Genomic DNA, 25,587 nt, shown 5'->3' on the forward strand with positions numbered 1-25,587 from the left:
ACTGATCCCTCTTCCATTGGACCAATCAAGTGTCAGGGATTACTTCACTGCCACTTAAGGGAATACTAACCCAGCATACATGGCATAGTCTTAGGAAAAGGAGTTTTTGCATTTTACTTTGGCTTGGCTTTACTCAGGGGATCTGGACTTTCTTGACTTCTGAGTGAATTGAGGGGATTAGGAGAGTAAGTAATTAATTTTGGGAATTAGATGAACCACACTGACTCCATCTTGTGACTCAATTCTGGAGCTAGCTCAGTTCCCCTTCTATTCAATTATGGGTCTAACCCAATTTCTGTCCTGTGAGAAAATTTCATTCAATTGTGGGAATTGAAAGAGAACTTTGTTGCATTGCTGCAGCTGGGGAAGCTGGACCACCTCTCCCTACTGTTTAGAGACCCTTAACCAAGGACCTAGGCAGTGCTGACCAGAAACTGAGATCCGAAGATTGATGCAAGTTTTCTCATAATTGTACATCTTAAGCAACCCACATGTCTTATCTGAAAACTGGCACCACTCTGAGCAATCAGTTATTGTTTCCATGTTCCTTTGATTGCTCCCAGACATTATGGTGAGTGGGACACCTCCTTTTCTGATTTCAGGGAATGGCACCTGTTCACTCTCCCCTTCCCATCTTAGAAAGTCCCTAATCTTTCATCCAGTTAGAAACCAGATTACCTAATGGTATAGTGTTTCCTTTTAATTAGGTCTTATTTGATTGTTTTTAATGTGTAAAAATCTGTCTCCCCCCATTTCCAGCGTCCAGACCTAAGCTAAGAAGCTTTGTTAGGCAATTAGCATGCATTGCTTAATAAATCAAAATGCTGGAAAGATCAAACCTTTGTTTCCTCAGTCATTTCACGTTTCACCCACCATACTTCTTCATTTAGCAGAACAGGAGGCTTATGTAAGATGTCTCAAGCAACTCTAAGGGTCCATTTGGTCCTACCCACCATAGCCGGCATAGAAGTTGCCATGAGTGCCCTTGTAGAAACTGACTCACAAGAATTTTTGATGCTCTGCCTTCAGTGGTCTATGCCCCATAACTCTCTATGGAAACTGGTATGTCCCAACAGACCTATTAGAGTCCTTAGTATGATAATAACCTGGTCTCCAGTATCCAGGAGCCCTTTATATTCAAGTGGGGAGGGAAATTGAGGGCCAACTAGTCCAACTTCCTAAGGGGAACTCCCAAATGGGTTAAATGACTAAGTGACTTAGAGGCGGCAAACATCAGAGGTAGGGTTTAAACTCAGTGCATTGGTAACTAAGGTGGGGCTCCAGGTGGGGCCAACGAAGGGAGGTCTGATTATATCTTCACTTCCAAATAGTCCCAAAACCCCTAGCTACTAGGTGCTAAGCTGATGTGGGCATGAAGCTCCCAGGGTCTTAAGGGGAGTTGCTAAAGCCACAGCCAATAGTAAGAGCTTAAGTTCTCGTCACTCAGACTATGTTTGATGATGGCTAAAGAGTGCATAAAAAGGGAAGACAGAGCTATTTTCTTAGGGCTCTCACTCTTGGCGGTGTGCTGATGTGGAGACTCTGGGCAGCTGTAGTTAAGAGCCCTCCAGCTTGTAAACCTGGATGTTCAGACTTTGTTGAACCCTGGTAACTATGCATTCAGATTTGAATCAGACAAGGTCTGTCTGTTGATGTTTGTAATTTGTTTGTATTTGCTCTGGAGTTCAGGGTGCTGGCTTTTCCCACTGAACCTAGTGAATGATATTTGTATGCTGGATTAAAGTAAGGTTGTTAACCCCTTAACGTTGCTTTCCTTAGTAAAGCAGATCAAAAGAATCTGGGCTTGCAGCATTCTGTGTGCTGGTTGTTGTTGGTTTTACACAGCCACAGTAGCTGCTAGCCGAATTGTTGAAACACTCAGGTCCTCTTGTTGGGGTTTAGACTGTGGGAATCCTCGTGGACCCCAAAAGAATTTGGGTCCTATTTGTTTGAGAGGGGAGTGATGAGGGCACAGTCTCTGGGAACCCCCTTGAACCTGTTGTACAGTCTTTGGGAGCCCCCTTGAACTCTCCTTGAGTCTTCCAACTGGATCTGGCCTTCCCCTAAGGCCATGGGCCTAGCCTAGCCCTCTATTGTCCAGCTGTTTCCCACTCTTAATCCTGATCAAAATGTCTGTACCCTAGCTCTGTTACTCTAGCCCTCTATTGTCTATCTCCATGTAGCCTTCAGCTATTTCCCACCTTGGAGTCTGACCTCATCTCAGTCATATCAAGCTCCTCCTTAGACTCCTCCTCAAGTCCCTCCCTAAACCCCTCCTCTAGTCACCCCAGACCACCCCTCAATCCCTCCCACAATCTTTGTGTATATAATCTTCATCTTGCCTCCATGAAGGCGCTCAGATTCAATCTAGCTCAGTAGGTTGAATCTGGCCTACTTGTGAAAACAGGCATCACAAAGGGTGGGATTTCTTAATAAACTTTGTCTTTTCCCTTGGCTGAGAAAGCTTGATTCAAATTCTTTTGGCAGGACCCGGCCTGTTGGTACTTTGCGGTGTCAAGCACCCCTCAACCCCAAACCTCTTCACTCTGACTCCCAGAATGTCTTCTTTTCACTGTGCCACACTGCCTCCAAATCAGTTACAACCATTTATGTACCTGCCTCTTTGAGAGTGGTATAAATAATAAATCTTGCACTGAGAAATAGACCCATTGATAAATGGGTAAACTGAAGACTGAGCAAATGACAACACTAAACCAATTTAAAAAAATGAGTTTGGGGAAAAATTTTGGGAGGCCATAACCAGTACCCTATATACTGTAGCAGTGTAAAGTAAGTGGCTCCTTGTTAGTCTTTGTGAAAATGAGTCAGTGAAGAGTCACTTTAAGAAGATGTCATGGTTTCTCTCAATTGAATCACATTGTACATCATAGGATCACAGGTTTAGAGGTGGAAGGAACCCGAGAGGTTAGCCAATCCCAACCCCTTCATTTTGCAAATAAGGCCGGAGAAATTAAGTGACTTGCCCAACATGACATAGGTTGTGCGTGTGTTGTGGGCTGGGATCCTGATGGAAAAATTTTTAAGAAAGAGAAAAAAAATGCATTGGTTGGATGGGTGTGGATAAGGTTTTTTTCCCTCGGAGCCATTTCCACAAAGAGCCAGAGCTGCTGTCTTTGATATGTAGATTCATAGGTAAGTGTGTAGTGTTAACCTTTGGAATGAGAGGTCCTTGAGGGTGGGGACTGTCTTACATTTCTATTTGTATCTGGAGCGAACAGCTTGGTGCTTTGCAGATAACCAGCACTTAATAAGTGTTTTTCACTCCTTTGTTCATTCATAAATTATTGGAGCTGGAAGGGACCACAGAGCCTGTGTGATCTAACTTTCTTTATAACGTGACTCCAAATCACCTTTTCATCCTTATCTTGTCCTTCATGTACTTCTTGCCTTCTAATTGAACTCACGCACACCCCATCTCAGTCTTGACCTACCCTCTCGAGTTCACACCGAGCATAATGGACTTCTTCTGTCCCCCACCTTCATCGGTCCAAATCCTGTCTCCTTCAAGGTCCAGTTCAGTCATGACTTCCTCCATGAAGCCTTCCCTATAGCTCCCCTCCTCATGTTTCTCAAAGGACTTTATCTGAACATTTCCTTCCCCTTGTGCCCTATTTATGTGTTCTTGTCTTTCCTCCCATTAGTTTGTAAACTCCCCGAAGCCAGGGTCTGTGGAATAAACATTTACTATCTAAATCCCAGCACCAAGCAGGGTGTCTCACCTATGTGCTTAATAATTATTGAAATGAATTAAGTGGAATTCCATGATTCTGGTGACTTTTCTTTTTCCTGTTTTGTAAGTTCAGATTTGTTTACACAAGGCTTTTCTTCAAAATGATTTGTGTGTAATGGACGTCCTTACAAAAGGGTGCAGGGAATTCATTTCAGGGTCCTGCTGGGACCCTGCTGCCTGTGGTTTCCTGCCTCACTCTGTGCAGCAGCACTGTGGGTCGCTCCTTATGTTCAATCAGTAACAGCCAGGCAGGGGTTAATGCTATGCGTGATATTTTATTCATATTTTAATGTAAACATAACTTGCTTTGTAGGCACAATATAACCAAAGCTCTAAAGCAACAGGGACAATTAAACAATGTTTTAAATCACTCCAATCAGGCTTGAGTTCCAAAGAGGCCTTCACAGTTCCTTAAGGCAAACCAAGACTTTCCTTTGCTCCAGGAAAACAATTGTTTGACTGGAAAGAGGGTAATACAAACAGCCATGTGGTAGAGCTCACACTTCTCTTCCCTCCTGCCCCTCCCACCCCTGGGGGCAGCACTGGCCTTCCTGTCTCTGACTGGCATGATGGTAGATAGTTGCATTGTCCCATTTTACACCACCAGGAAGAGCTGGAGAGCATGGGCGCCCACCTTCCTCTTCCCAGTCACTGAGATGCCAAAGACCATTTCATTTCTAAGCAGAGCTGAGCTCCAGGACTTTCCCTTTGCCATCCCAATACCACCTGACTGACTCCAGCTGGCAGAGGCTTCTCCAGTACCGTTCAGAGACGCAGGGTAAATAGCTCTGTTGGCGTTCCCCTCTGCCTCCATTTTGGATGTGTTTTTGGGAGAGGTAAGACAAATCAACAAGACACAACTACAGAATGGGACAAAGCCCACAGAAAAACCTGACAACAGCTGTCACTGCTGTGATATATATGTATATATCCCTACAGTATACTGCCCATATCTCTAAATGGACTGGGATGGAATATACTTAACTCCTGACTTGGAAAAGAGAAAATTCTGTTGGCATCAACTAGGAAATGTTTTTATCTTCCACGGAAAATTGTCTTTTGGTAAGCTTCCAAGGGTAGTTCCTTCCTCCCCTCCCCTAAATGCATAAAATTACTTACTTACACCACGTACACCCAAGGGAAGCTCATTTCTGACTTAGGTTTGGCACAATGAGGCATCTTCACAGTTGCCCTCTGCTCCCCTCCCCCCATTCCCCATGCCTAATGCTGTGAAAGGAGCACAATTTCTGAGGTTTCCAGTATGCTACTTCAGTGAGAAGAACTGAGGGTATCTTAGGAAATGTGTAAACAATTTATAAAAGACTCCTTCATTCCCATCACTGTGGGGAGTGTTGGAATAAATACTCATCATGACTGCCCTGGAGTTTTGTGGGAGAACTGGGGTCCTCAGTTTGTGAGAGAAATGGACCTCAGGAATCCTTCCATTTCCCACAGGAATAGAAACTGAGCTGAGGCATGCCAGCCTCTCCCTGTTTCCTATTTTGTTTGGAGGTTGGGGTGGTCATATGTTTGTCCATGGTTAAGAGAGAGTGGATACAATTAATCTGAAGCACTTCTGTCTAAGGCCTGGGGATTCTACCCATCCTTGGGAGGTAGCTGTGTTAGCTGTTCCTTACAAAAGGGTAAGGGAAATCATGTTTAATATTCTCAGAGGTATATGGATGATTGGTTGCTGATTTCAAAGGGATTTAGGTCATTCCACCTATTTGCTTCCAGTGCCAGACTCTGTGTCTGTCACCTAGGGACCAGCCTAGCAGTGTGTATGGGAAGGTGCATCACCAGAGGGTTGGTCACCATGGGATGGATGAATGTTTTTGGCCATAGCCACTCTTAAAGAACATCTACTAAGGCGGGGAAGGACTGAGATCTGCATAAGTGAAGGAAGCACCCATACTGATGAAACTGCAGATTGTTTGAAATACCGAAGAATTGAAGAAGGGCAAGTCATTCCAAAGGGTCTCTGAAATGGTGGCTCTCTGGGAACACTGCATATCAAAAAAGATTCAGCTACTTTTGTGTTTGGCTTTAACCAGTGAAAACTTACCTTTTGGATCATCGACAAATGTTTAAGGTTGGCAAAAGCTCTGGAAAAGGAAAGATGCCCACTGATTTTTTCACAGAAGATTTGCAAGCTTCTGGTCCTAAGGGGATCAATACTGAAAGTGGCTTAAATACAGCTCAGTTTGGCCTTCTGATGGCTAATGTGCAAAAATCCTAGTATACTTACAGCCTCTCAGGAATTAATTTGGGCTTCCCACCTGTCACACTTTGTGACATAATGTCATGGATTAAAAATGTGGTATTTGGGAAGAACATTTTGTTGGAGATGAAATATAACTTCAGATAACACCTGTCACTATCCTACCTTCTGTTTTCCCAAACAATGCTATTTATACTGTCTTTCCTGAAAACCCACAAATTGCAGACCTTTTCCTTATTTCCTGGAAAGAGCCACAAAGAAAGATTCGGAGGAGGTTTCAAAAGAGAGGACTGTGAAATGACTTAATAAACATGAGAAAGAGGCCCAGTAGTTATGTAAAGGAGTAGTGGTGGGATATCCCATTGGAATGGTTCCAAAAGGCCACTAACCCATGAAACTTGTTTCTGGCCTGCCTTATTTGAGCCAATCTGGTCTACATATCCTAAAGTCAGAGCAATAGCATGATTGGGGGCAGTGAGTAGCAGGGCTGGTCTGAAGAATTCTAAGACTTGATCAAATGCTTCTTCTTTTCTTCAAACACTACCATGTTCATTGCCTGGCATAAAATCCTACAATCTTAAGAGCTGGAAGAGATCTTGGAGTCCAATCCCTCCCTGAAGCAGGAGTATCTTTTAGGTGTTGGGCTCATCCTAATTTACAAGGCTGTTCTAGGAATACTGAGAGGGAACCACAATAGGTGGACCTCACTCACAAAAGGAAGAGGGATGGCATGTCACACCAATGCCGAGATGCGATACTGAGCAGGGCGGGGTGGGCACTGAAGTTCAAAAAACAACAATCAACAGCTTTATAGCTTGGCGGACTGCAGACAAACACAACACACACGGCACTACGGCATTTGTTCACTGGCGCACAGAATAGATTCCCCAGTCCGGTTCCCTTCCTCCAATCATATCTTCTCTCCTTTCATTGGGCGTGGGGACCATTACTGGATGAATGGCATCCGCTCCTTGTTGTCACTGTCTCCCTCGTGGTCCTCCTCCTCTTCTCCAGCCTCACTCGTCTCTGTGCTGTCATTGGCCATCTGTAATCAGAAAAAAAAATGGTATGGGGGAGCTGTGAGTCATCTGTGATAGACCCTTGAACTTCCCTGGCTTCTTAGGGCTAGCCTAACTTGTGGCAGGCAGTCTCAGTTTTGGACTGTTTTCCTCCTAAGTCAGTCAATAAGCATTTATGAAGCACTTCCTAAGTGCCAGCTACTGTGCTAAGCACAGTGGGGATATGAAGAAGTCTGTCCTCAAGGAGTTCACAGCCTAATGGAGGAAGTAACACAAAAACGACTACGTACATACAAAATAGAGAGAGAGTAGACGGAAGGCAGTCTCGGAGGGAAGGCACTAGTAGTCGGGCATGAGGGATGGTTGGGAGTGTGACTAGCAAAGGGAGATTTGAGATGAGTCATGAAGGAAGCCACAGAAGCCTAGCTTTCCCTAGCAACAGGGAAATTTGGAAGATGGTAAGATTCCAAGGGAAGGATGACGCATTGTGTTTTGGACACGTTGAATCTGAGATGTCTGTTGCCTAACCCCCATGTCTTCCTCCCTTATGTTTGCCCAGTGGGGTTTTCCCCTGACCGATCCCAAAGTCTTTGCCCTCAGCAGAGAGGGAAAACCAATCAGAAACATATGAATGAGAATCCTTCCTCCTAACCATGAACCCACTTCTCATGGCCTCCCCTGGATCATCTAAATGCCCTGATACAGAATCCTGGAGAGATCCGGCTCTGGACCAGGAGTTGGGAGACGCAGGGAGACTCCTCTTCATCACCTTCTCTAAGTGGTCATCCAGCCTTGGCTTGACAATCTCTAGTGACAGGCTCCTAAAGTATCCCCTTCCTTTGGGAGCTCTAATTGTTAGGACATTTTCCCTTATATCAAGCAGAAATTTATCTCTTTGCAAGTTCCTCCTCTTGTTGATAGTTCTGCTACCAGGGACCAATTAATACAAGGTGCCCGAAGTGTGCCCTATATTGCACCAACCTATTTTTTTGAAATAGCATTTTATTTTTTCCAATTACATGTAAAGATAGTTTTCAACATTCATTTTTTATAAAATTTTGAGTTCCAAATTTTTTCTCCCTCTCTCCTCCTGCCTCCCCCTCCCTAAGACATGGGTATGTGGGCATCACATGCCCACATCAGAAAAGGCATTGTGCTCTATGAGCAAAGCAGAATTGAGATAGCTTGAAGGAAATGCACAATGCGCAAATTTGGAGTATCCACCCCGAATATTCACACAGACTATTTGTGCCCGACGTGTGGTAGAGCATTCTGAGTTCATACTGTCTGATCAGTCACAGTCAGACACATTGAAACTTGACTCTAGCATAGTGATGTCATTTTGATCTTCTTAGAGAATGAAGGACAACAACCAACTAAGCAACATGTGCAATCATGTAAACATATTTCCACATTAGTCATGTTGTGAAAGAAGAAAGAAAACAAAAGGGAAAAGCCTCAAAAACCAAAAAATGAAAAAAGGGGAAACAGTTTGCTTTGATCTGCATCCAGACTCTATAGTTCTTTCTCTGGATGTGGATAGCATTTTCCATCATGAGTCTTTTGGAACTGTCTTGAATCACCGTGTGGCCGAGCTAAGTCAATCATGGTTGATCATCGCACCATGTTGTTGTTACTGTGTACAATGTTCTCCTGGTTCTGCTCAGTTCACTCAGCATCAGTTCATGGAAGTCTTTCCAGGTTTTTCTGAAATCCTCCTGCTCATAATTTCTTAGAGCATAACAGTATTCCATTACATTCATATACTACAACTTGTTCAGCCATTCCCCAATTGACGGGCATCCCTTCAATTTCCAATTCTTTGCCACCCCATAAAGAGCTACTATAAATATTTTTGCATGTGTAGGTCCTTTTCCCCTTTTTATGGTGTCTTTGGGATACAGACCTAGTAGTGTTATTGCTGGATCAAAAGATATACAGAGTTTGATTTGCCCTTTGGGCATACTTCCAAATTGCTCTCCAGAATGGTGCACCAACCTATTTTAAGCTTAAAACTGCACTAACAGTTTTGGGATGCCCTGCTTAAGCTGATCCTGGCTCTTATTAGCTGTTTGACCTTAGGTAAGACTATTTGCTTCTTTGAACCACAGTATTGTCATGTATAAAATGGGTTGATCCTTGGTTCGTAGAAAGCATAAGATTTAGGTCTGTATAAGAATGTTAGGGGCAGTGACTTGGTCAAGGTCAAACTAGTGAGTAGCTAAACTGGGATCCAAACCCAAGCCTCCTGATTCTCAGTCTCTTGTTTTATTTTGGGATTAAATTAAGCTCTTTCTACTATGTTCATTCATCAGACCATCATTAATTAATCTCCCCTAGTTGGTGACAAAGTGGGGGGTTCAAATCTAGGGCTTTTGCTTCCCAACCCATTGTTTGGTTCACTGTGCCAAACTCATACTTCTGTAAAACCTTTTAGGCCTAGCACGATGCTGGCTGGACACTGAAGAAGTGCTTAATTAATGTTCATTGGGTCATGGATTAATGAATGCATCCAGATTCAGCTATCTGAGGGCCACTTTCAGTTATCCTGGGATTTCTGCCTACCTAAATCCTGATTTAGGCAATGTAGTCAGGATGCATTTTCCCTGACTGGCTGCTTCCCCTTCTATTCCAGGTCCAACAGTCCCTAAACAGTAAAGGTAAGGGTTAAACAGAAGTGCTGTGGCCAAGAAGGTGGTAACGTCTCCATCACTGGTGTTCAGACAGGAGCTGACCAGCTACTTTGGAGAACATTACGGAGCAGATGCCTGCTGAGCTACAGAATGTAGCTGATTGTCTCCAACGTCTCTCCTCACTAAGGATTCACTCAGGTCCTCTCTCTCCAGGTCTGACTTACTGTGTGCTAAGGTCCCATCCAAGGCCAACATTCTACATTTGAAGGCCCTGCCCAACTCCAGAGCCCTGTCTCTATTTTCAGTTCATCCTGTATATAAGTCCTTTTGTACCTGGTGGTTTGCTTATTTTAGACTGTGAACTCCTTGAGAACAGGAACTGTCTTTTGTCTTTCTTTGTACGTCCAAACACTTAGCTCAGTGCCTGGCACGTAAGTAGGCACTTGACAGATGTTTATTGATGTTTATTGGCCTTAGGTTCCTCCTAGCTCTGGCATTAAATATGATAAGGTCCCTTTAAGTTCTGATATTCTAGGCTTCTGACACCACTCACAGCCTTTGTCTCTACTTCCTCCCTTACCCTGCTGATGAGGCACGTCTTATTCTGTTCTGGGTTTGAAAGAAGTAGCAGCCTGCAATGGCAAGACTATAGGACTGGGAATCAGAGGGAGGACAGCTTTGGATCCTTGGATAAATCACATTCCTTCTACTAAAACATCTGTAAGGTCTCCTGCAGCCATGAATCCTATGACCCTCATGAAGAAGTCTAAGGTGGGTACCACGAGGGCCAAAGTTAGGCCTCGGGTTTTCTATACAGGCAGAGGCCAGGGACTTCCAGGACTCTCCCCTAAGCACAGGGGAGAACCATTCACCCTCTCCAATGCTTTGTTTCTCATCCTGGGTCTGAGGGACTCAGTCTTTCTCTTTCCTACTCACAGATTACTGGTCAGGAAGAGACAGATCAAGTAACCACCAGTTGGTGTTAAAATAAACAACAAGAGCTCATTCTGATAGCACTTCCCAGTGTGACAAGTGCTTTCCTCATAGCTTTTAAGAACAAACATTTTTGGTAACAATTTCACAGGGGACAAAACTCCAATTCAGAAAGGAAGAGTGACTTGACCAAGGTCATGTCATGTGGTTGTTAACCACGGCATGTTTCTTACCTCCAAGTTCCATGTTCTGTCCCCTATTTGACTGTGTTTCTCCATCTCCAAAGCTAAGGGATCACGGGATGTGTTAAGAGAAGTCTGGGAAGATCTCAAATAGAAATGCTCAGGAATCCCCAAGAGAAGACAATGCAGAAGAGGGGACAGAAATAGTACTCATGCTCTGAGATGTTTCTATATAAATGCAGGTCGTGTATAATAAATAAATGAACATGAGGTTTGGACTCTGGGGGGTTAAAATGACTGAACAGTCATTACAGACACTGGGTAGGATGGGATTCATAACTGAAATATGGTCAAGAAGGAAATGAGTTTACCTTTTATTCAAGAAGATATTAGTCAGCTAACATTGATTAAGCACCTACTATGTGCGGATCACTGTGCTAAACACTGGGGATACAAAGAGAAGCAAAAGACAATCCTTGCCATCAGGGAGCTCCCAAAGTAACAGAAAGCAAACAGTTGGTACAAACAAGATAAGTAAAAGATAAATTGGAGATAACCAACCCAGGGAAGACTTTAGCATTGAGGAGGACTGGGAAAGACTTATTGCAGAAGATGGGACATCCCTTGATACCTGAAGGAAGCCAGGAATGCTAGGACGTGGAGGAAGAGTTCCAGGCATGGGGGACAGCCAGAGGAAATGCCTGGAGTCTGAAGGAGTGTCTAGTGAGAGGAATATCAAAAAGCTCAGTGTCACTGTATCAGAAAGTCCAAGGAGGTGGGGGCAAATATGTAAGGTATAAGAAGAATGGAAAGGTGTGGTGGGGGGCACCTCAGTTATGGATATGGATATGTGAGGAAGTAGCAATGCCTGATAAGATACATACTCTTGTGTAGGTACCTAAAAACCCAAGGACTGGGAGGAAGCACAGTGGAGAGCATTTGGATGAAGGAAAAAAGGAAGGAGAAACAGATGCAGCATTGTGATGATAATACATTATAGACTATTGGGCCAAAAGGAGAAAGTGGATCATCGGTTCCTAATGCAGATCACATAGCTGGTGCAGAGGCAAAAATCCAAAACAACAGTGATGGAGGATTTTCACTCTATGGATACCTGCTGGAGCCTACTCTCTGACAAAAGCAGAGTGGTTGATAAATTCTTTATCTGCCTTGCTGATAATTTTAATCTTTCAAAAAGTTTAAGACCCAATGAGGACAACCACAATTTTGGACCTGCTTCTGACAGCAAGAGAGATGAGAGTCTTACAACAATGAAATGCTGATGATAAGGAAGAAGAAAAGTGAACCAAGAAGAAGGCTTCATGGAGAGCTTTCTAATTTACCCATTTCATACTGCCTCAGACGCTTACTAGCTATGTGACCCTGGGCAAGTCACTTAACCTCTCTGTGCCCTGGTTGCTTCATCTATAAAAATGGGGATAATAACAGCACCTACTTCACAGGGTTTTTATGAGGATCAAAAGAGATGGCAAATGTAATGTGCTTTTTAAATTTTAAAGTGCTATATAAATGCCAGCTATTATAGCTACTTCGTAAGGGATACAGAGGGTGGAGAGAAAGGCATGAAACCAAAGACAGCTGCAAAATGTTGGCACAAAAGCGGTTCAAGCAGAATACTTTTGGGAGTTGTGGCAGTTACTAAGCTCAACCTGAGTCACATGGACAATGCAAGAGTAAAAGCAGCTAATGTGATCTTGGACTTTATGGAGGCAGAGTGTTCTGAGCAAGACAGGGAATAATCCCATTGTGCCTTGCCCTGATTGGGCCACATTAGGTATCTAGTTCTAGGTTTAACACCTTAAGAAGGATATTGACAAACTACAGTAAGTTCAGAGAAGAGCAATCCCCCCAGAAGAGGGGGACTGAGACCATTTCAGGGGTGGACAGGTTTAAAAAAATGATGATACTTTTTATGGAGATGAGATGACTTTGGGGCACATGGCCATGTGCAAGAGAGATTAGATCTGGTCGGCTTGGCCCCAAAGGCAGAACTTCCAGCAATGGAGGGGAGATTTTGGGGAGGCAGATAGGGAAGAATTTCCTAACCAGAATGGGCTGCTTCTTAAGACAGTAAATTCTCTGTCACTGGAAGTATTCAAGGAGAGGCTGAGTGACCACTTGTTGGCAATGTTGTAGAGGAGTCCGTCCATTGTGAAGCATTATCTTAATAATCTCAGGAGTCCCCTCCAACTCTAGGATGCCATGACACACAAACTTCAATGATCTAAAAAAAACCCTTTACACTGTAATGAGGAACTATGAAAACAGAGGTAGTTGTTTCTACCAATAGCAGTTGATCAGGCATCTTGGCACTGACTAAAAATCACTAAATATTAGATCTAGAAGGAAGATCTTAGAAAATCAGTCACCTCATTTTACAGAGGAGGAGAATGAGGCCCAAGGAGCCATTTTTTAAGGTCACATAATGAGTTGAGAACAAGACGGAGCCTTAAAACCCAGTCTCCTGACACCCAGCACAATTTTCTCTCCATTTCGTTCAGTTGCCTCTCCTCAATTTTACTACTTAAGGGCAATAAGATTTCCGAGAATGTTCCAAGAACTGGCAGGGCTCCCTGAAGCTGCTTGCTTCCCATCAAATAAACAGAAATGGAGAGGACAATTTTACCTTGATTATAGACATTCGATACAAACAATACAGAAATTCAACAGTGGCCACTTGGAGGCAGATGCTCATTCTGTTTGTGAGTTATAGAATTTGGCAGCCTTCGCCCAGGCAGGAAAGACTTAGAGTAGGCCTTGGAATAAAGGATGACCATCGATCTCGAATGATCTCTACGAAGCCCCCATGTTCACTCATTCAATCGCTCCTTCGTTCCTTTTTTCAACAAATACTTTTTAAGCATCTGCTGTATGTGAGATACACATTAAATAAGGCACTTATGGAGCTCACAATATACACAATATTACAAGAAAAGCATGATAGAGAGGGAAAAACAAAGGGTGAAGAAAAGCGTAATAGAGAGGAAAAAACAAAGGGTGAAGAAAAGCATGATAGAGAGGAAAAAACAAAGGGTGAAGAAAAGCGTAATAGAGAGGGAAAAACAAAGGGTGAAGAAAAGCGTAATAGAGAGGAAAAAACAAAGGGTGAAGAAAAGCATGATAGAGAGGAAAAAACAAAGGGTGAAGAAAAGCGTAATAGAGAGGGAAAAACAAAGGGTGAAGAAAAGAGTAATAGAGAGGGAAAAACAAAGGGTGAAGAAAAGCGTAATAGAGAGGGAAAAACAAAGCGTGAAGAAAAGCGTAATAGAGAGGAAAAAATAAAGGGTGAAGAGCCCCTGGGGACAGAAGGCTGGTGGCAGGGGAGATCATTAGTGACCATGAGGGACGAGGGAAGGCTTCCTGGAAGAGGAGGCTGCTGAGACAGGTTTCAAAGGAAAGACAGGAATTAAAAAAGCAAAAAGTGAAGGCCAACATTCCAGGCAAAGGGAAAATGCCTCACTATTGTCTCTTTGCATTTTGGAGCCCTAACACTGAAGTTGGCGAAAGGATCCAGAAGAGACAATAAAAGGAAGTAGGATTTGTGTCAAAGGCACAGGCTGTGTGACAGCATCCCCATGTGATGTAGAGTGGACAGGCTCATAGACTTATTTGTGTAAATTGCAGCTTTCTTGAGGGTGGGGACCTTGCCTTAATTGTCCTGTCCGGGGTAGACTGGTAGTGAGGTGTAAAGAAAAAGCACTGGTCCTAGAATGTATTAGTGAGGGCCTTGGTTTTCTTAAATGTAAGTGGGGATAATCATAGCAGGACAACTTGCCTCAGAGAGTTCTTGGAAAAAAAGAGCTTTGTAAGGCTTAAAGTGGAGGTTTGATGGGACAGTAGAAAGAGCACTAATTTTGGAGCCAGAGAGCTTGAGTAAAAATCCTGCTTCTGCCCTTAATACTTGGGTGATCTCGGGCAAGCTGCTCACACTCCCTGGGTCTTAGTTTCCTTTTTGGTAAAAGGAGAGAACTTGATTAAATGACTTATAAGGTCACTGCCAGCTCTAGTCAACATGAGTTTAATAAGCTCCTATTGTGTGCCAGGCACTGTGCTAAATGCTGGGGATACAAAGAGAGGCAAAAACCAATCCTTGCTCTTCACAGTCTAATGGGAGAGATGAGATGTAGATAAGATCTATGCAGGATAAATCAGAGATAGTATCAGAGGGAAGACACTAGATGGCTGATTTTGTGATCCAGTGATATAGAAATATATCCTTAATATGGAAATGGGAAAGTACTTTTGATGGGGGGGTGGGGAGGAAGAGAAGAGTTATGATAATAAGGATGTTAGCTGACATTTATAGAGCACTTTAAGGTTGGCGAAGTACCTTTGTATATTATAACATCTGAAGCTCACAACAACTCTGTGCAGTAGGTAATATCCTTTTTTACAGATGGGGAAACTGAGGCCATGAGGAACTGAGTAAATTGTTTACTAGCACATAGCATAATACATGTCTAATCCAGGAATCTAATTTTCTCTCTTCACAAAGTGCTTGGAGGATAGTACTATGTAAGATAGAGTGGCACCAGGTTTTGGAAGGCTTTGAATGTCAGGCAAAGGAGTTTGAAATATACTCAGTAGGCAACGGGGGATATTGTTAACTTCTGAGCAGGAGTGACATGACCAGAACTGTACAGAAGATAAATCTAGTGGTACATGTAAGCAGGCAGTACTCATGGGCCAGGCACTGTGCTTAGTGCTACAGATACGAAGAAAGGCAAAAAATGGTCCCTGCCCCTAAGAGCTGGTAGAAGGAGGCTACTGCAACAGCTCTGGCAGGTGACAATGGGGTTCTACTGTAGGCCAGTGGCAGTGAGAGAGGGGCCGTGGGAGGGAGGAATACTGAGAACAACCTCTCAGTAAGACCTGGTAGCTGATTGGCTATGAGAGGTGAAGGAGAGAGAAGACAACCCCAAGGTCATAAACACAGGGTCTTGGAGAAGTGGTAGCACTACATACAGAAGGAATGAAGTCAGATAAGAAGGAGCAGTTTTAGGGAAAAGAAAATGAACTTGGTTTGGTGATGTTGAGTTTGAGGTGCCAAGGAGGCATCTAAGTGGTGTGTCCTACAGGCAGCAAGAGATGCAGGCCAGCTCAGAAGAGGATTCAGTGCTAGACATAGAGATTAAGGCACCATCTGCATAAGGATCATACTTGAATTCATGGGTCTCTTTGTTATTGTTGTTTGTCCTTCATTCTCAAAGAGGTCCAATGACATCAGGAGGGTGATGTATTGACTTGCAAGTGAATTGGATTTAAGTGAGGCAGAGCTGTGCAAAGTCATCAGCCCAACTCTCTCCTCCAGAGTCACCAGAATCAAGACAAAGGTTAGGATGACTGATGATGGCCTAGTATGCCATGGGAGACCTCGGTCTTTCCCAGGTCTCAGTTTGATTGAAGCAATACCCATTCAGTAATTAAACTCATGGATCTGAGTGAGATTACTAAAGGAGAAAGTTTGGAGAAAGGAGTGGAAAGAAGCACATTGTAGATAGGTTATAGCTCCAGAACTATCAATCAAAGGATACTGTTTTTTCTCATTAGGAAGTGGGATCAGGTAATAGAATTTGCCCATAACTTATGTTTGCATGCTCAGTGCTCCATACTCACCAAGGGAGTTGGGGCCTTTTCTACATCCAAGATTAATTTTCCTATGTTGCCCCTGTCATGGATTCTCTGCATGGCCTCCTTCACCTGTGAAAAATGGACAGAAAGAAATGGTCATGAAGCATAAATCATAACCCAAGGGAAGAAGGAATTGGAAATGATTTATTAATGCGCCCACCAAACATCTGTTTACTGCCCACTTTGTATAGGGCACTGTGTTTAGTTAGTATGGTTAAACATGGGTGGATGCAGAGATGAATAAAACCCAGCATACAGTCAAGGAGGGAACTAGAATAATTCAATTTATTTCAATTCAACGAATGCTAATTGGCTAAATGTGCCAAACACTATGCTTAGTGATGGCAGATACAAATTAAATAAGACACCAAATCTGTGTTCAAGGAGCTCACAGTTCAGTGGGGAGTAGAAAATTCAAAACTCAAAATCTTATAAAAGTGAATGTTGAAAATGAAAAAATAAATAAATTAATTATATATATAAAAAAAAGACTGTGAACCTATGGGGTTCCACATGCATGTTGGTTTCTCTTGTAATAAAATTGGTTTTCAGTAAGTCTCATAAAAAAAGAAAAAAAAGAAGCTCATAGTTCAGACGGGGAGGGGGGGGGGGAGGGCGCGGAGCGGTTGTTAAGACACAGATAACTCTAATACAAAACAATAGGTGAGAGGTTCCCAGAAGGCAGGACACAGATAAATACAATACAATTAGAATGGGATAAATGCATAAGAAGAATTGAAAGTGGTTATGACCAGTTGAGGGCCTCAGACTCCAAATTCAGCGAAATCTTTTCCCTCACTGCTGCATACTTTACACTAAGGTGATTGTGATGAAGGAACTCAGAGGCACTTTTTAGTGATATGAGAAAACCTCCCTCTGCCCTTCTCTGCTCACCTGTTTTCTTCCAGCTGAAGCTACAGGTCTTACCCTCTCCCCTCACAGCCCCTCCCACCTGATCCCAGCACCACACTGGGCTGACTTGTTGGGAATGAGAATAATGAATGGGGATCATAAGAGTATCAAGGCCAAGCATTTTAGGAGGTTTCTTTTATTAACTCTCCTCTAGATCTAGAAGAGATTTCACAAGCAACTGAAATCAAAAGGAAATCCCTTCCGGGTTATAAGCGCCTCTTCTTTTAAAAGCAGCAGTGAAAAGCACATGATACGATTGACAATTATACCCATGTCCTGTTTTCTCTGATCAACCATTGAAACATTTGGGTAAATGAACAAACATCACACTTTTCTTTTCTTTGCCATATTAAACTCTTAGTGTTTTCTCCCTCTCTCAGACAATTATTTAAAGAAAATCTACCCTGCCACGAACCTCCCCCCACCAATGATATAGATAAATTCTATTTGGAAGTCTACAGATTGCTTTTCCTTACTTAGAACAAAAGAGGAGCACTTAGGAAACAGAAATGTATAATAGCCTCATCCTGACTTCCCGTAAATCAATAGTAATGCTGCCTGTCCCCAAGTAGCATATATTGACTTGGTTAGAAATAGCTTTATCCCTAAACCCCACTGACTACCAGGTGACTCAGTGAATAGAGCACTGAGCCTGGAGTCAGGAAGACCTGAGTTCAAATGTGACCTCAGATTCTTCCTAGCAGTATGACCTTAGGCAAGTCACTTAAGGACTGTCTGCCTCACTTTCCTCAGTTGAAAAAAGGGATAATAATAGCACTTCCCTCTCAGAGTTGTGGTAAGGATCAAATGAGATAATATTTGTAAAGCACTTAGCATAGTGGCCGACACAAATAAGTGCTTGTCGGCTGGACTTCACATTTATGTAATACTTTAATGTTTGCAAAGTGCTTTTTACAAACCTGTAAAGGACATGCCAGACAATTGCTCTATGGCTCAACTTACCAATCTTGACTTCCTGGGCCCAAACACTCTTCTCTGGTCACCTTTCTCCCCCACCCCTAACATTGTGCTGTTTCACCCTGTGGGCACATAAAGTCAGCTCTCTGAGGGCAGAGACTGCCTTGCTTTTGTGTAATTAATTACATCTCCATCACTTAGCACAGTGCCTGGCACTTACCAGTGACTGCTAAAGTAGAGAAACTGATTCCTTAGGGACTATACCAATGGTTTCTTCATCCTATGCTCTCTATAGGGCTATATGCTCCGATATCTGTGTGATTTTAATTGAAAAGCCAGTTGTATTAGAATATGAAAACATACCTCTCTCTCTAACACCTATCACCTTATATAGTGCTTCAAGGTTTGTAAAACGCTATATGTTATCTCATAACCATCCTGTGAAGTAGGTGCTATTATTTTCCCAGTTTATGGATGAGGAAACTGAGGCAGAGGTTAAATGACTTCTCCATGGTTACATAGCTAATAAGCGCCTGAGGCTGGATTTAAAAGTAGGTCTTCACGTCTTTAGGTCCAGTGCATTACCTACTATACCACTTAGCCGCCTCTTACTAGGATTATTTATCATTTTGTCAAAATTTATTATTCTGTTAAAATACTCTAATGGTTTTTTATTTCTCATTACCCTATGATTAAGTAAGGCCTCCCTATCCACAACTATATGTCCAAAATACAACAGTCTTCCTAATGCTCTCTGTTTCTCTGGGACATTAGGCAGAACCCAGGCCCAAGGTCTATGAAAACAAAGAGTCAACTATAAAGTAAAACTGAATCCTGGTTTCTGACTCCCTGAGCTCCATAGCGTATAAATCTTTCAAGCTGGGGAAAATGACAATAACCTCATAGCACACAGGAGGAGAAAAGTGACCTCTCCTAGATATGGGAGTGTCAGGCATTTCCCTCTTTGGGCCACTGTCCTCTTGTGGTTATGACTCTTAGGTGTAGAACTTACATCAGTGGGATGAGCAGTAGGGCTGAAATGAGACATGGGACAGGCCTAGAGGAACATGCCTACTACTGAAAATGTTGGGGTGGTGGAGTGGAAAAGGCTCTAGCAACTATATGCCTGTATCTTGTTGGGAGACCAAAGGTCAGGAAAATATCTTTTCAATAAATTTGGCTTCAGATATGTACGTTTTGCATATGGGGTCGTCATCTTTTACTTTTCCAGTGTGGTCACTTACACCACAAAATCAACCATACAGAAAGCATTTGCTGATCAATAGTAAGGTAAATGGATGAGTGCCTAGTCACTCAATACAACCCCAAGTAAAACTGATTTGAACCCCATTTGAACCTGGTTGTTACAGGTATACCAAAAAAAACCTTGCAGCTAACTGGAACCTAGATGAGATCTTTACTGCGCAACCTGGATTTGGGCACATGAGCTGGACATTTGTTGTTGTTCTTCAGTCATGTACGATTCTTTGTGATGCTGTAGACCATAGCACACCAATACTGTCCATAGCAGTATTTTTCTTGATAAAGATGCTGGAGTTGTTTGCCATTTACTCCTCCAGTAATCTGGACATACATGGGCAAGAATGTTTCTTATGTGGTAAAGGCCAATCTGAGACTCATTGTATATTAAAGTCAACAGACCAGTGATGAACAACTGGATGGACATAGGTAGCTACAGCATGTGGTCATGTGGTATAGAGAGAAACCCCTTGTATTTGGAGTGGCGAGCCCTGGGTTCTAGACCTATTTCTGTTAACTAACTGTGACAACTAAAAGTGTGACATGGGTAGTCCAAATCTGGGCTTACAATTTCCTCCTGTGCAAAAAGGGATGCTAATATTTTTGCTTCCTACATCACAGAGATGTTGAGAGAAAAGCACTTTGTAAACCTTAAAGTGCTATAAAAATATGAATTATATGATTACAACCATAGAGAGAAAAGAGGAAACACATCCCAATCAGTAGATCAGACCAGGAGAGGTCATTTTGATGCATGATTTTCCTAGGAGATCCCAGGAGACTGATAAAAGCTGATTCTATTGCACTCTAAGGTTCTTACTCTGTGAAGCAGGCTGCCTCATAGAAGAAGAAACTGACTCTCAGCAAGGGAGAGGAATTTACCCAACGTCAAAGGGCAAGTTAGTGACAAAGCCGGGGTAGACCGGCTCCTGGGTCTCCTGACCCCAAGTCCAGTGAGCTTCTGCATTCCATTAAACTGTTTTGTTTTCTCTTCTGCAAACTGATGCTAACGTTCCCTTTCCCTTACCTAACCCACACAACTAGTGCAAGTACCAGCTTCATGACTCACATGTGCTAGGGAATTAATAAAAAAAACAGCTGATACTATTGAAGAGGCTGAATTGGTTTTTTAAGAATCTCTCTGGAACAGTGGACAACTCCAGGACTGGTGAGCAGGGACTACCGAGGCTGCTGAGGGTCAGGACTTCGGACTGGGCACATATATTGGTATAGCTCCCTCAGTCCCCAACACAAGAAATTAGTTTTTCATTGAGTTTTCTCTTGTCACAGTTTGATAAAACATGCTTACAGGGCACAAGGAAAGGCACATGGAAGCTGGACAAGAATTTAAGCTAGGCACCCCACATTTGGTTTTTAATGAAAAGATATCATTCCTTATTGCAAAATGAGCCCACACTGTTAATGCCAATTTTTCTGGGAGCCTTTCTCCGCTCATGCCCAAGTATGAGTCTCCCTTCCCTGAACCTGAGAGTGACTGGAGGCTTTAATGCTGTCCTCCACACCCCAATTGAGCTTAAGAGTCTCTTCTATTCAATTTATAAACTGTTATATAAATGATAAACACTTAAAACCTATCTTTGTGCCTGAAGAAATCAGATCACAGAGATAAGGCAATTTTGAAAAGTGAAAAGAACTCTTTCAGATTTTTCCAGTAACTCCAGCCAACACTGATGTCCTTCTTTTTCTACATCTCCTTCTCCTTGCCAAGGCAAACCCTGAGCATGCACATCCTGTCCCTTCCTGTCATCTCTGGCAGACTATGCCCTCTATTGTCCCCGGCTCTCCCTAATCTTCAATCTCTCCTTATCTCCTGGCTCCTTCTCTGTTGCCCACAAAGACTCCCATTTCTCCCTCATTCTTTAAAGCCCTCACTTTATCCCACTCTCCTTGCTAGCCATTGTCCTGTTATCTCCACTCTCCTTCTTTGTTAAATCTCATTTCTTTTCCTGAGGAGAGGTCTTCAAACACCTGAAGGCAAAGGTCATGCTCCCCTTTGCCTCCACATCTTCTTGTCAAGCACACCATCCTCCCAGTCACCAGGGCTCAGGCACCCTAGGTGTCAGCCTCAAGTCCTCATTCTTTCTCACTCACATAGCCAAGTTGGCCAAATCCTGTTGACTCTATCTTTGCAATATTTCTCATATACGCCCCCTTCTCTCTTCTGCCACTGCCACCACCTTAGGCAGGCTATTGATCCTTCACATCTGGACTACTGTGATAGCCCTCTGCTTGGTCTCCCTGCCCTAAGTCTCTCCCCACTTCAGTCTATCCTGTCAAACTGATATGCTCAATGAAGAGGTAATGTTACCCCACCCCATTCAATGAACTCCAGAGGCTCTCATTACCTCCAGGATCAAATATAAAGCCCCCTATTTGGAGTTTAAAGCCCTTCATACAATAGCCCTTCCTATCTTTCCAGTTTTCTTATAATTTCTTCTTTCTACCCTCTCAGCCTCCAAATTCTGTAATTCATGACATTGGCTTTCCTGCTTTTCCTCACACAAAAGACTCCGTCTCACAACTCTGCATTTTAACTGGATGCCCCCCATGTCTAGAATTCTCTTCCCCCTTGTCTCTGCTTCCTGGCTTCCTTCAAGTCCTAGCTTAAATTCCATCTTCTACAATAAGTTCTTCTTGATACCTTTTAATGCTAATGCCTTCCTGTGATTATTTCCAACCCCCGCCCCCCCGCCTTTCTCTCTGTGTCTCTGTCTCTGTCTCTGTCTCTGTCTCTCTCTCTCTGTCTCTCTCTCTCTCTCTCTCTCTCTCTCTCTCTCTCTCTCACACACACACACACACGCATACAATATTGTACACAGCTGCTGGCATGCTGTCTCTCCTAACAGACTGTGAGCTTCTTGAGGGCAGGGACTCTTTCTGGGCTTCTCTTTGTATCCCCAGGACTTAGCACAGTGCCTGCACATAGCAGGAGCTCAATAAATGCTTGCTGATTTCTCTTCCTAAGGCTAAACGTCTCAAGTTCCTTCAACCCATCCTTTTATAGCAGCTTCCGCAGGCCCATCACCATCCAAGTTCATAGAATCATTGGAAGAAATCAGACAGGCCCTCAAAGGCCGCCTAGCCCAACCCTGTCATTTTACAGATGAGGAAGGCAAGTCCTAAAGGGGTGAATGACTTGGCCCAGGGAGCACAGCAGGAAGGACCCCAGGTCTCTGATTGAGGAGATGCTGCCTCTTCCCCTGCATGTGCTGCTTACATGACCATCCTCTGTATTTGCCAGTGTTCTTCCTAAAACTCACAGCCCAAAACTGAATGTAATATTCCAGAAGTGGTCTGACTGGGATGGCATTGGATGGGATATAAGGAAAGGGTGTCGTCCAGATCCCTAATTTTATGGATGAGAAAACCGAGGCCCAGAGAGTGGAAGCCGACTTGTCCGAAGTCCCACAATAAGTGAGAGAGCTGGCATTTCTTCCATAAAGTCAGGTCTGGCTCTGCCTCCTTTGGCAGTAGAGTTTCTGGGCTTTATAAGGCTTTTGTCCAGGGCATGGTATACGCCCTGCCATATCAGATCAGTCTGGATACTTGACAATTTTAACTGTGTGATACTCCTTCTACCAACACAGGTCCCAGTCCCTCTATGCCTCAGTCTTCATGAGTTGCTTTGGCCAAAACAATTCATTCCCTGGCACCCAATCTTCTGGTGATAAGTTCTCCTCACTTAGCTAAATGTATTCTGGGATGAGAGACAGAGTGTGTCATCTAACCCACAGCGAACACCTTTTCATCTGCCAGAGCTAGCATCCTGCTAGTTGAGCCTTCGAGGACCCACAGTTACTTTCACACTTTCAGAAGGAACCAGAGGGGGCGTTAGCTGAGGTTCCATGTGTATGATGCCGTCGAAATGGGACTTATTCAAAAGCATGGCCCTGACCGTGGTGAGCCTCATTCTTCAAACTGATTAGTCTGGTTTGCTGACTACCTGAACTAGGGATGCCAGAAAGACATAGTGAGGGAGTATAACCGGTACAGGGAGTGTAACTTTTGTGGCAAAGGTGAGGGGGGACAAGCACTCGGTTCCCGTGGCACCAAGTACAGAGAGTCTATTCCTTATCCAGTGTGCTCTACTGACCTACCTTCCTATTGTCTGGATGATAATTTGGACAATTCCTTTAGATGACGGATCAGTTTGGATGATTACTGCTTTAGAGGCTGTTTCGAGGCCTCGAAGTGTGACTCGTCCTTTATTCTTTTGTTTTTCAAGATTTCCCTTGTGATTTCAAATGAATTTATTAGTATTCTGTCTAGCTCTCTGAAGTATTCTTCTTGGCAGACTGATCGGTATAATGCAAAAACAGGAAATTGGTTTAGGCGGTATTACGACTTTTATTACACTGATGTAGGTTAGCCTTGACTATTGACTTTCCCTACAGTTATTTATGTTTTGTATTTAGGGAGTGAATTTTAATTTTATCTATTTAGATCTTGCGTGTGCCTTGTTGGAGTGACAGGCAATCTGGACTTGTTTTGAATGGGACATCCTTCTCTATTTGTAACTCCTGGCTTTTGTTATTGTTCAGGAAGAGCTGAGTTCAAATCTGACCTCAGACACGTATTAGTTGTGTGACCTTGGGTAGGTCACTTCACCTAATGTTTGCCTCAGTTTCTTAGCTATAAAATGGGGATAATAATAGCACCTACCTCCCAGAGTTTGATCATGAAGATCAAAAGAGATAATAATTTTAAAACACTTAGTGCAGGGTCTGGCACATAGTAAATGCTACATAATGTTAGCTATTATTGTTTTGTTATTATTATATTTATATGTTTCTTTCTGGCTCTAACCTGCTATCTCTCCTAGGATTCTACGGGAGTAGGAATGTAGTATAGCAAAAAGAATGATGAACTTGGAGTCAGGATTGCTGGACTCGAATCCTGGCTTAATTCAACAATAGATGTTTCAATTAAACATTTATTTCCTTAGAAATCCTGGGCTCAAGCAGGCTCATGTACCCTGAGGAGAAAGGAGGTGGCAGGGGACTGAGGAAATGGCAGGATGCAGAGAGTCTTGGCTGAGTATTAGAACACCTGGCTTCCAGGCCTAGCTGTCTGACATTAGGCTAACCAGTGAGCCTCAGTTTCCTCAGCTGTAAAAAAGGGGGGACTAGATGATGATCTCTAAGACCTCTTTCCTCTCTGTCAGTCTATTACTTGGTGTCTCCAGGTTTTTGACATCTGCCCAGCATCTTTAGAACTTTCTGTCATCTCAGTTGTTCTGACATAGTCAAAAGGATATTTGGCCCCCAAGTCAGGAAATGTAATTTCAGTCCCCATTCTGACACTAATGACATAACTTTGAGCAGGCCACTTTGCCTTTATAGGTCTTGTTTCTCTTGTCTGTAAAGTTGGAGATAAGACTAGCTATGCCTCACAGGGCTACCGTGAAGAAAGTGCTTTGTAAACTATAAAGAGCTGTAGAAATGGCAGTTATTTTAATTAATAAAAATAAAGATCCAAAGGCATCATTAAAATGTTAAAAACATCAGTATGTTAACCAGCATTCACACATCTGGCATTTACTTCTAAAGGCAGTCATCTTTTATCACTGGAGCCAAATGGGTCAGGTCCCCCACACTGGGATAATGAGACTTAATGCTGTTTGATCTTTGTTTTGGCTCTCATTAATGTTTAATAACATTCAATTTCCTCTCGAAGGGTCTGAAGGGCATAGTCATTAGGGTACCAATGACATGGCTTCATAAGCAAAACAAGGTCCTTCTGCTAAGAAGATGGAGCAGCACGTCCTAAATAGAAACATAACCAATTATCCCATGGATCGTGCATGATTTATTTAAATGATAAATATAAGGCTTTAAAAATCAGAAATGAGTAATGCCATAATTAAGGAACAGCTCTACCAAAGTCATCCTTTTGAATATTAGAGAATCATAGAATGTTAAAGCTGGAAGGAGCTGTCAGGATCATCTTGCTCAACCCACTCATTTTACAGAAGGGGAGAAAACCACATCTAAAGAAGGATATTGATAAGCTGGAATACCATCAGAGGAGCACTGCCAGGATGGCGAAGGGCCGATGAAGTGAGTCTGTTTAACCTGAAGAAGAG

At 43.0% G+C, this 25,587-nt stretch overlaps 1 protein-coding gene across 1 annotated transcript in view; it reads right to left on the reverse strand.

Annotated features, from left to right (window-relative positions):
- Positions 1 to 4,008: 4,008 nt before the first annotated feature.
- Positions 4,009 to 25,587, reverse strand: part of VAT1L (vesicle amine transport 1 like) — a 126,732-nt gene continuing 105,153 nt past the window's right edge. Inside the window, exons 8-9 of the mRNA XM_036748184.1 lie at positions 16,377 to 16,460; positions 4,009 to 7,017 (exon numbers count right to left, since the gene is read on the reverse strand). Of these exons, the coding sequence (XP_036604079.1) occupies positions 6,919 to 7,017; positions 16,377 to 16,460 (183 nt within the window). The 3' untranslated portion in view covers positions 4,009 to 6,918. The remainder of the gene's footprint in view (positions 7,018 to 16,376; positions 16,461 to 25,587) is intronic.

Source organism: Trichosurus vulpecula, chromosome 3 (genome assembly GCF_011100635.1).
Source record: "Trichosurus vulpecula isolate mTriVul1 chromosome 3, mTriVul1.pri, whole genome shotgun sequence".
NCBI lineage: Eukaryota > Metazoa > Chordata > Mammalia > Diprotodontia > Phalangeridae > Trichosurus > Trichosurus vulpecula.